General features: G+C 45.2%; 1 protein-coding gene across 4 annotated transcripts; it reads left to right on the top strand.

Moving 5' to 3' along the window:
* Positions 1–1470: 1470 nt before the first annotated feature.
* ZIK1 (zinc finger protein interacting with K protein 1) lies at positions 1471–9835 on the top strand. Of its 4 annotated transcripts, none has more exons than XM_062177387.1 (4): positions 1471–1853; positions 2434–2472; positions 4679–4805; positions 6945–9835. In XM_062177387.1, the coding sequence occupies exons 1-4, from the start codon at positions 1821–1823 to the stop codon at positions 8201–8203; spliced, it is 1458 nt and encodes a 485-aa protein (XP_062033371.1). In that variant the 5' UTR covers positions 1471–1820; the 3' UTR covers positions 8204–9835. The 4 variants fall into 4 exon arrangements, with proteins under 4 accessions (XP_062033371.1, XP_062033370.1, XP_062033372.1 ...); XM_062177386.1 differs by having other exon boundaries at positions 4676–4805; XM_062177388.1 differs by having other exon boundaries at positions 1472–1853; positions 4721–4805.
* Positions 9836–11164: the final 1329 nt, after the last annotated feature.

The raw sequence follows: 11164 nt of genomic DNA, 5'->3' as shown, positions 1-11164 counted from the left end.
GGCAATCTGCATCTGAGGTGGTTTTCTGTTTGTATTCACCTCTTGCAAATTTTGACAATTCTTTTCCAATGTCCCTTTTCTTTATGGCAAGCACACTGCTTTTCTCCCAGCGTCTTCCTCCCTTCCTTCCTATTTCTCCCGTTTTGAGGGATCGGAGCTGTAAATAGCACAGTGTGTCTTGTCTTCTTTTCTGTCTTGTATTAAGTACTTAATTTTTTTTAAAAAGATTTATTTATTTATTTGAAAGGCAAAGCTATAGAGAGGTAGAGGCAGAGAGAGAGGGAGGTCTTCTATCCACTGGTTCACTCTCCGGGTGGCCGCAACAACCAGAGCTGAGCCATCTGAAGCCAGGAGCCAGGAGCTTCTTCCGGTTCTCCCACATGAGTACAGGGGCCCAGGGTCTTTGGGCCATCTTCTACTGCTTTCCCAGGCCATAGCAGGGAGCTGAATTGGAAGTGGAGCAGTTGGGACCCGAACCAGCACCCATATGGGATGCTGGCACTGCAGGTGGTGGCTTTACTGGCTATGCCACAGCACCGGCCCCTATATTAAGTACTTTAAAGGTAATATCAACCAATTGGGAGGGGTTCATGCCAATGGCTTTCTCTACTTTTTGTAACTTTTTGCAATATCAGGGGTACTGGGTCCAAAGTAGGTCATGTTAACCAAATATGCCAAAATGTTTTGAGTCCTCAGTTTTGGTACATATTGTTATTTTTTAAAAATTTATTTATTTATTTGAAAGAGTTACACAGAGAGAGAAGGAGAGGGAGAGGGAGAGAGAGGTCTTCCATCCACTGGTCCACTCCCCACATGGTTGCAACGGCTGGAGCTGCGCTGATCTGAAGCCAGGAGCCAGGAGCTTCCTTTGGGTCTCCCATGTGGATGCACAGGCCCAAGGACTTGGGCCATCTTCTACTGCTTTACCAGGCACTTTAGCAGGGAGCTGGATGGGAAGTGGAGCAGCCAGGAATTGAACCAACATTCGTATGGGATGAATATGGGATGACACAGCAGAGGGCGGCTTTGCCAGCTATCCCACAGCGGTGGCCCCATAATCCAAAATATTAAATAAGCCTTTTCTTCCAACTAACAGTTCACATTAATGTATATGTCCTACAAACGTATTCTTTGTGAATACTTTAAATACAGATAATTTTTAGCTTCCTTATTCTGTTTCACTTTTGGTTTCAAAACGCTGGTAGAAACGTTTATTTATTATACTTTATATATAGTTTGGCAATATCTTTTCATTTAATTGCTCTTGTTTTTAATGGGAGAAAATCCTGCTTCCTGTCATGAAGTGGCTTTAAGAAGTTTGCTCATTTCCTTGTTTTACAAGAACTGCACAATTCTGTGAATTCTGAGAAAGGCCCTCCCTCGCCTTGCAGGTTGGACACACTTTTTCTCTGAGCCCTACGGGGAACTTCTAGGCCTTTGTTCTCAGAGACGCTGGAGCCCAGCTCTCTTCCCGCCGTTAAGGAACTGTGGGAACTACATTACCCGGAATGCTCCTTCCTTAACGGAAAGACACGGAACCAATCATAGCTCATAACAGGGTCGCTTCCGTGTTTGGACCTAAGAGTTGGGTGGGACTTCCGGCATCGCTCTTGTGGCGGTCAGTTTACCAGCTCGGGGCTCTGTCCACACTGTCCGAGCTCTGGGAACTCTTGGATGGGCAGTGGATGATGGTGTAAGGCGCGACAGGCGTGTCGTCACCACTGCACATCGGTTGTACGGAGGGGAGGCGGCGGCGACCGTTTTTCCTGGGTCTCCGCCCTGGTTCCTAGCGCTCCGGGTCTCTCTCCTCCCAGAATCTGATGGCGGCGGCCGAGCCAAGGGACCAGGGTCAGGTAAAACCTGCGTCCTCTGGGTCCTCATCAACACCCCCTCGACCCAGCGATAGCACGTGCTTAGGTTGCTTCCATCCAGATCCCTGTGCCCAGCACAGAGCGCACTTGTCAGTGGGGTGCCTAACTCCAGAACTAGTGTGATGAAGTGTGTGGCAGAATGTGATAGGGGGTGGCACTTGTGTGTATAAAGTTTTGTTTAGGTGACGGATCCGGGAGCACCCAGGCCTGGAATGGCAAATGGAGGAATTTTACCCTCATCCGCAGGACGCTGGGAGCCAGGGAGAGTTGTGCAGAGAAGAGGCATGTGGGCTGAGGTTGCCTTTTCAAAGATTTTTCCAAAGGCTGCTCATTCTGATAAAGACAGGTGGGAAGGGCGATGACACTGAGACACAAGGAGGCCGAGGCCTTCCTTGTCCAAGGCCCTCGGCTGGTCAGAGCACTGAACACTGGGACTGTAAGGCTAAGAAATGTAGGCCCCCCCCCAGGTAGTTGACTCCAGGCTGCATAGGGTACATGGACGCCCGATGCTGTGGAGCCCTCCTGTAGTCATGTGCCTCTCATGACCTTCTTTTTCCCATAGGTCCCCATGTCTACAGAAGTGCGTATGGACCTCATGCAGGTGAGTGGAACAGCCCTCACTGGTACTCACCTCATCCTGGGTCTCTTCTCTTACCACTCATCCAGTCCTTGGGCCAGAGGACTGCACAAACCCCAAGCCTGGGACTCTACTGTTGGTTGGGAGTTACTTGGAGTAGTCCCTATTGCTGGTGACAGTGAACTGAGATGTGAAAGGCTGTCTTGGTCTTTCCTAACAATGTGTAGATGTCTGGTGAGACTGAGAAGGTTCATGGGACCCCAGGTCTCCTTTTTCTCTCATGGGAACTGAGAGCAGCAGGGCAAGGATGGCCTTGAGAAATTGTCTATTCTAGAGGTGATGGGACAATGGGAGGTTTAGAGAAAAGGAAGGTGGTGATTCCACACTGGGATCTTCAGGCTTCTTGTTACCACAGCACAGATGTGCTTATGAGGGAATCACTAGAAAGACCAGGTAGCAAGCACTGCATTATTCAAAGTGAATGTTGATAGTGGCTAGACTTGTGGTGGCTGTGAAAGTGAAAGGTACGCTTGGATTCTGGATTTTTAAATTAGGGTTGCCAGGATTTCCACATTTTGACAGTGAGAGATGGGAAGGTGTTGGGCAAACATTATTCCAGGCTTTCTGGGGTTAGCATCTCCATCACTTGGTCTGTAGAGTGGATGGTATGGTTAATTTTAGTTTGGTTTATCAGTTTTGTTTTTTGCTATCCTCATAGTCTGAGATATCTGGAAGAATAATTAGTGGAAACATCAAGTAGGTAGCTAGTCACATAGCTCTGGAATTCTGGGGAGTGGTTGAAGAAGGAGACATCAAGAAGTGATCTAGGGAAGGGAATCTTGGTTATGGTGATGGTAATGCTGTTAGTAGCACAGGAAAGGCAAAGTGGAGGCTGTGACTTGTTGTGTGGGAAAGACAGGGCACGGGAACAAGAGTGAACTGGTAGGTAGCCAGCACTTCTAAGGCAAAAGGGAAATAAGACACACTCAGAGACATAGGAATAATTAATAGAAGAAAGCTCTCATGCCAGGCACAATGAACCAAATTTATATCTCCCTAAGAATTTATATATTGAAACCCTAATCCCAGTGTGTTGGGATTTAGAGGTAGAACCTTCAAGAGGTCCTGTGAGGTGGAATCCTCATGAATACTGTCAGTGAGTGTTCTTATAAAGAGAGGCCAGAGAGCTAGGTAGTGCTGTTTTTACCAGGTGATGATACTAGGGAGAGACGATGGTCTACATCCTGGAAGAATGTTCTCACCAAACCTGACATGATTGTGCCCTAATCTCAAACTTGTGCCCTCCACCTCTCTGAGAGAAAATTGTAATTGCTGATAAGCGACCCTGTTTATAGTGTTATAGCAGCCTGAACTATGACACCAGGACTAGAACTTACCATGCTGCAGACACATTAGGATTTTACTGTGACCTGGAGGTTGTCAGGTGAATGGATAAATTCAGGGGCACAAATGTTCATCTGTGAGAGTAGTGGGGTCTGGAGTGGAGAAGCTTTGATGCTTTGGGCCACTGAGGCCACTGAATTTGAATGAACGTTCAGAGGAGAGAAGACTGTGATTGGTGAGGGGACATCAAGACCAGCAGAAGTCGAAGACTACAGGTATCTGAGATCTGAGAGGTTGAAGTTGAAGCAAGCAAGACTCAGACAAGGCTGGCTTCCGAGCAGGATCCTGGGCCATCTCCAGCAGTGAGGATCGTTGGAGTCTGGGGTAGTTCCGGCTCCTGTTTGCATTTACAGTCTACTCTGAATGCCGTGTGCTGAATAACAAGCAGGGAAGACAGAAATACTCCTACAGCAGTATGAGTAGTATTTAGGAGTGTTGTGCACATGGAGAGGGCGTGTGAACTGAAAGACCTGAGCCCTAGCATTGAGGACATAAGGGGAAAGGCTGGACCCACATTTGTCTGTATTTTGGAGGCGTCATACAGAGGGCTAGCCTGACAAGAGGATCTGTAGCCATATGGGCCAGGCCCAGAGTTTAGATAGCATCTTCTTGCCCAGCTGTCTAGTAGCATTGTGGGAGAGCACAGTGACAATTGGACCATGATAAGAGAGTGGGCATCAGTGTCTCCAGACCACTGTGTTTACTCTGAGGTGGGAATGCGGGGAAGTGGGAGAGCACGTGACAGAGGAGTGGGTGGACGAACCTGGGAGCCTATGGGAGAAGTTGACTGTGGAGTGATGTGAGTGACCTGTCCCCGTCATAGCAGGGCTCTTTGACCTTTGAGGACGTGGCCATTTGCTTCTCGCAGGAAGAGTGGGGACTTGTTGATGAGGCTCAGAGACTCCTGTACTTCGGTGTGATGCTGGAGAACTTTGCACTGACAGCCTCCCTGGGTAAGGCCCTCACAACAACCCGTGTCTTGGTCTCCGTCATCCTTCTCCTCAGAGGCAGTTTTACTTTTTGCATTTCCAGAGGTTGGGCTTTGTTATCATTCCTCATTAGCGTATGTGCTGTGGGTGCCAGCACTGAGCGGTGTGCATTTTCTGAGCAGTGCACTTCCTGAGCGGTACTGACACCTGCTGCTCAAGTGCTCTGGGAGTCAGGTGTCTTGCAGTCAGCATGATGGATCTTGTTTTGCTTACTCCGTCCCTGGCCATGTCCAGAATCATGACATCTTGTGGTACGAGTCCCTCCTTCTAGTCTACATTTCTGCGGCTGCCTGTGGCATGATTGCTGGCATTGTTGTGGTCCACACTTAAGGGAAAGATAGGCTGTTTTTATTTTAAGCCCTCCTTGTGGATTTTTAAAATATTATTAATTTTCTTTCCTGTGGTCTGTTGTTTGTTAAGATGCTCTGTGTCAGTGGTAACCACTCGCCTGTCTCCCCTGTATGACTTACTTCATTCAGGCCCCATGTAGTTACTACTTGAGTTGTGGGAAGAAACCTGGCTCCTTAGAAGGCCTTAGAGAAGGCCTCGTTCTAGTCATTGGCAAGTAGAAGGCATGACATGAGGGCTGTTTTCAAATCATAAACACAGACTTGGGGCCAGTGCTGTGACATAATAGGCTCTGCCTCTGCCTGCAGTGCTGATATCCCATATGGGCGCCGGTTTGTGTCCTGGCTGCTCCTCTTTAATCCAGCTCTCTGCTTGTGGCCTGGGAAAGCAGTAGAGGATGGCCCAGCTGCTTGGGCCCCTGTACCTGCATGGGAGACCCAGAAGCTTCTGGCTCCTGGCTTTGGATTGGCTCAGCTCTGGCCATTGCAGTCTTTTGGGGAGTGAACCAGTAATGGAAGTCCTTTCTCTCTGTTTCTCCCTCTCTATGTAGCTCTGTGTCTCAAATGAATAAATAAATCTTAAAAAAAAAAAAAAGTCTGTCCTGTGTCTAGCACTGTTTTAGTACAGATGCCTCTCACCAAACCTCACTCCTACATATTTTTCCCCATATATAACTCTGTTCTGACAGCTGGTTTCATCTGTGACTTGTAGCACTTGGCCTCCCCCATCTCTCTAAGCTCCATATATCACCTGTTCTTCTGTATTATTCCCTCTGCAGTGTTTCCAGCGTTGACTCATACCCAGTGTCTGGTGAAGTATGCATATAAAATTACATACATCTGAATATTAACTACTCAGTTTCTTTTTTTCTTTTTTAAAATATTTATTTATTTATTTGAAGGTCAGAGTTATACACAGAGAGAGGAGAGGCAGAGAGAGAGAGGTCTTCCATCCGACAGTTCACTGCCCAATTGGCCACAATGGCTGGAGCTGCGCCAATCTGAAGCCAGGAGCCAGGAGCTTCTTCCGGGTATCTCATGTGGGTTCAGGGGCCCAAGGAATTGGGCCATCTTCTACTGCTTTCCCAGGACATAGCAGAGAGTTGGATCTCTCATCTACTGGTTTACTACTCAAATGGCTGCACTAGCCAGGGCAGGGCCAGACTGAAGCCAGGAGCCGGGAGCCTGCTCTGGGTCCCCCACTAGGTACAGGGGCCCAAGGACTTGGGCCATCCTTCGCTGCCCTCTCAGGCACATCAACAGGGAGCTGGTTCAGAAGTGGAGCAGCCAGGACTCCAACCTGTGCTCATATGGGATGCAGGCATCACAGGCAGCAGCCCCACCCACCATGCCACAACACTGGCCCTACAGCTCATCTCTTATACCACATACACTTGTCAGTAGCAGATGAAGTAGTGCTAAAGTCCGTACAGTAAGCCATAAGGATTTTGGGATTACTCCAGGATAACTTAATTATCCTGAAGTTTCAATAGCTTAAGGCTATTGGCAGAGGAATAAGTTGGAGACACTGCCTCTCTGTGCACCCCATCCTATCCTTGAGTCCCTCATCTGTAGAGGCCTTCTCTATTCTGTGATCTTTAGAGGTTCAGCATTACCAAGCTTCCCCTTCCTCAACCTGTCCTCAGTTCCTTTATCCTCAGAACAAACGTGGAATCACTCTGTGGTGTCTGTGTGATGAGGCTTCCCACCCTCACCATAGTCAGCATGTATTTCATCAGCAATTCTCTGCTTTCAGGTTGCAAGCATAGGACAGAGTATGAAAAGATACCTCCTGAGAAAAGTATAGGAATGCCACAGGTCAGGACTTCTAAGGCAGGTCCATCTGCACAGAAGATTCATCCCTGTGAGATGTGTGTCCCAGTCCTGCAAGACATTTTGCACCTAGCCGATCTACCTGAACAGAAACCATACTTGGATGGAGAGTGTGCAAACCTTCAGCACCAAAAGCATCACAGTGCAAAGAAACCATTGAAAAAGGACTTTGACAGGGCTTCACACGTGAAGCGCTGCCTTTTCCGCTTGTCAGAGAAGGCGTTCCAAAGCTGGGAGGTTGAGGAGGACCTTCCAGTTGTGTTGGACCTTGTGAAGTCCCTGGCCTTTTCCAACAAGAAGAAGCCTAACGAAATCACCAAAGGTGGAGAGGACAGTCAAAAAACTCCTACTAAGTTGGATGAATGCGGGAACGCTTCCAGCCGTAAGCACACTCCTGTTCACCGCCCGAGAATCCCCACTGGAAAAAAGCTTTATGAGTGTAGCAAATGTGGGAAAGCCTTTCGTGGCAAGTACTCGCTTGTTCAGCACCAGAGAGTCCACACTGGAGAAAGGCCGTGGGAGTGCAGTGACTGTGGGAAATTCTTTAGCCAAACCTCCCACCTGAACGATCACCGGAGAATCCACACTGGAGAAAGGCCATATGAGTGCAGTGAATGTGGAAAATTATTTCGACAAAACTCCAGCCTTGTTGACCACCAGAAGATTCACACTGGAGCAAGGCCTTATGAATGTGGCCAGTGTGGGAAGTCCTTTAGCCAAAAAGCCACTCTTGTTAAACACCAGAGAGTTCACACTGGAGAAAGACCTTATAAGTGCAGTGAATGCGGGAATTCCTTCAGTCAAAGTGCTATTCTTAACCAACACCGAAGAATTCACACTGGTGCAAAGCCTTATAAGTGTGCCCAGTGTGGGAAATCATTTAGCCAAAAAGCTACCCTCATTAAACATCAGAGAGTTCACACTGGAGAAAGGCCTTATAAGTGTGGTGAATGTGGGAAATCTTTTAGTCAAAGCTCCATCCTTATTCAACACCGGAGAATTCATACTGGGGCAAGGCCCTATGAGTGTGGCCAGTGTGGAAAATCCTTTAGCCAAAAGTCTGGCCTTGTTCAACACCAAGTAGTTCATACTGGAGAAAAACCTTATGAGTGTGACACGTGTGGGAATTCATTTAGTCAGTGTTCTAGCCTCATTCACCACCAAAAATGTCACAGTGTGTAGAGGGCTCATGAAAACAGCACACGTGAAAAAGCCTTCAGCCTAAGATCCAATATTGTTTATCCCTGACAGTCTACGCTTGAGAAAGGTTTTAGACCTACAGGGAATGTACTTTGTTTTTCAGTGTTATGACACTAGAGAGCCTTTGTGAAGGGAGCCATACTTCCAAACATCCAGGGAGGTGAAATTCTCTCATGAGTTTTAAATACAGATGAGGGAAGCTGCACCACGTGTTCTGAACCATTGAGGGCCCTTGACAGAATTACATTACTGCCACTTTGTTAGAAGTTCTCTTCCTTCAGCCACTTTGCATAATGTGCAGAAGTCACCCCGACATGCTGAGGCAAGGCCGGCATCTGTGCTCATTCTTTGAAGGAAGTCTTAGGTAACGTGAGCCTTTAGGGAGAATTCATTCCCTTTTCTGACTGAAGTCCACATATGGTCAAGAGAACCCCATCTGTGTTTTGCTAGAGGCTTCAGGAATGACTTGTAGTTTTCATGGAAGGATTGTTTTTGTTGGTCTCATACAACATTGGCAGTTAATATTTCCAGCTTCCAAATATCAGTGAATAGCTGTCAATAAATACCTTGCTTTGTGCACTAATAAAGGCCTTATTAAATCTACCTTTAGCATTTTAGAGCTTGGTTTACTTTATGGGAAGCCTGGAAAACAGATTTAAGCCTTGTTTGTATGAAAGGCTGAACAGCTTTTTTGGGGGGCCTGAATTTGTCTGCCTCTATTGGAACAGTAAAAAGATGGAGTAGTTATTCTTGTTTTAGCCAAATTTGCATTGCTGTCCAAGACTTCCTAGGAAACAGGGCAGGGATTTTGTTGTCCTAATTTGTGACTTGGGAGCTTAGCCTCTCTGAGACAAAAGGTCATCCTGAGAAAGGGACAGCTGTCACTCCGTGTTCTTGTGCTTATGGGAATAGGTTGGATTTGTTCCATTGGTCCCAGAGGGTGTCACATGTAATGCCTGACATTGTTGAGAAGCTCACTGTAAGGTTCAACTCAGGGCCTTGTGCACTAATATCAATCAGACCATCAGCTGTGTCAGTCATATGACAGTGGGAGCTGGGTGTGAGCCGTCCTTGGTACAGAAATACTGAACATGGAGGAGCTTGCCACGAGGCAGATGGAATGTGCCTTTCGTAAAAGTGCATCCACAAATCTTTTGAGACTGAGTAATCATGGCACCTAGAGATCTCTTGTGTATCTGGTCATGTTATTGTCAGAGAGCGCAGACTTTGTTTTTTTCCTCTGTTTTTCACCTGAAGTCTGTTGCTGTAGAGGCAGGCATCTGAAGATCAAGCAGCTCTGTTGTGTAGTGATGTATCACTTGTGATGCAGCCAGTATTTCTGTTGTCTCAGGTCACTGCACCACTGCCCTTCCTTCACCGTGAAGATACGAGATACTGGAATCAATACGGGGCTGAAAGATCTGGTTTTCAAAAACTGGGAGTTAGATTTTTTTAAACTACTTTCTACAAAATTTACTGATGTACAAGTTACATGTAACTATGTGTTTGTGTATAATTTGAAGAGTTTTGTCTTTTAACTATGTGAAATCATATTGTCACAAATATCTGATTTACCTCATACCCTGTTGGAATATTTCCCTGCATTTCTTGTGTCTAATTTACCTTCATTCATAAGAGTATAGTTTGTGAATATAATAATAAAATATTTATGCTTTTATGACATTTTGTATACTGCATAATTATTTTGCAATTCATCAGTGTTGCTTATGTTAATATTTCTGAGTAGCATTCAGTTCTATGGGTATGTCACTATTAATTTCTTATTGAGTAGTTAGGTTGTTTACTGTTTGAGGCTGTTAAAATAAAAGCTACTATGAACATGGACATAAAATTCTTAATGAGCATATTTGTTATATTTCTGTCTGTATTAATAATAAAGTATGTGAAAGTTTCACTTATAAAGCTGCCAAACTGATCTAGACTATATCCCTTTGTATTCTGACCAACACTGTATGAAAATTCTTATCCTCCATGTTCTTGTCAATATTTGTTATAGTCTTTTTAATTTTAGCTCTTTTATTAGATGTATAATACTTTCTCAGTGGGATTAATTGCACTTTCCTCATGTTTCATAATAGTGAGCATTTTTACGTGTGTTGTTATCCTCTGAAAAAAGTTATTAATGTCTTTTACTTATTTTTAAAGAGATATTGGTGATGTTTTCCTTTTTTAATAAATAGAAATACATGTATAACAAAGACATTGAAACTTCAATTCTTTAGTAATGTGGTGGGCCTCTTTGATAAATGAAAAAATGTTTTTGAGCACTGAAATATATATATATATAACTTTATATGTTCATATACATATTATATATTTGTTTGAGAAGCAGAGACAGAGCATCCCTTTCTATTGATTCTTTCCTCAAATGTCTGCAATGGCCAGGATTAGGCTGGATTGAAGCTGGGAACCAGGAACTCAATCAGGCCTCCCATGTGGGTGGTGGGATCCAACCATGTGAACCATTACATGCTGCCTTCCAGGATTTACATTCACAGGAAGCTGTGAGACAGGAGACAGGAATTGAATGCAGGCACTGTGATGTTTGATGTGTGAGTGTCTTAACCAGTGTTTCCATCACCAAGCCAAACATGTCTGGATAAATCAAAATATTTTGGTCTGTTTACAGTGTAACACTCACAGACACTGTATGCTTTAAAGCACTGTCTGCATTATTAACAATCTCTGGCTCTTAAACCTAGCCATATAACACAAGAAAGCCTTAGTTTTTGGTATTTTGGTCTGTCTAGTGTTTAGTCAATTACTTTGGTAAAATACTCCTATATGACCAATAACAAGGTGCTAAGATGATGTGGAGTTAGGGAGAGATGTGTAGTACAAACTACTACTTTCTATTTCACCATACTGTTACAGTAGCCACATAGAATCTCAAGATCATATATATATAGATAGATAGATATA

This window comes from Lepus europaeus, chromosome 19 (assembly GCF_033115175.1).
Source record: "Lepus europaeus isolate LE1 chromosome 19, mLepTim1.pri, whole genome shotgun sequence".
NCBI classification, from domain to species: Eukaryota; Metazoa; Chordata; class Mammalia; order Lagomorpha; family Leporidae; genus Lepus; species Lepus europaeus.
This window is presented reverse-complemented; position numbering and strand designations above follow the sequence as displayed.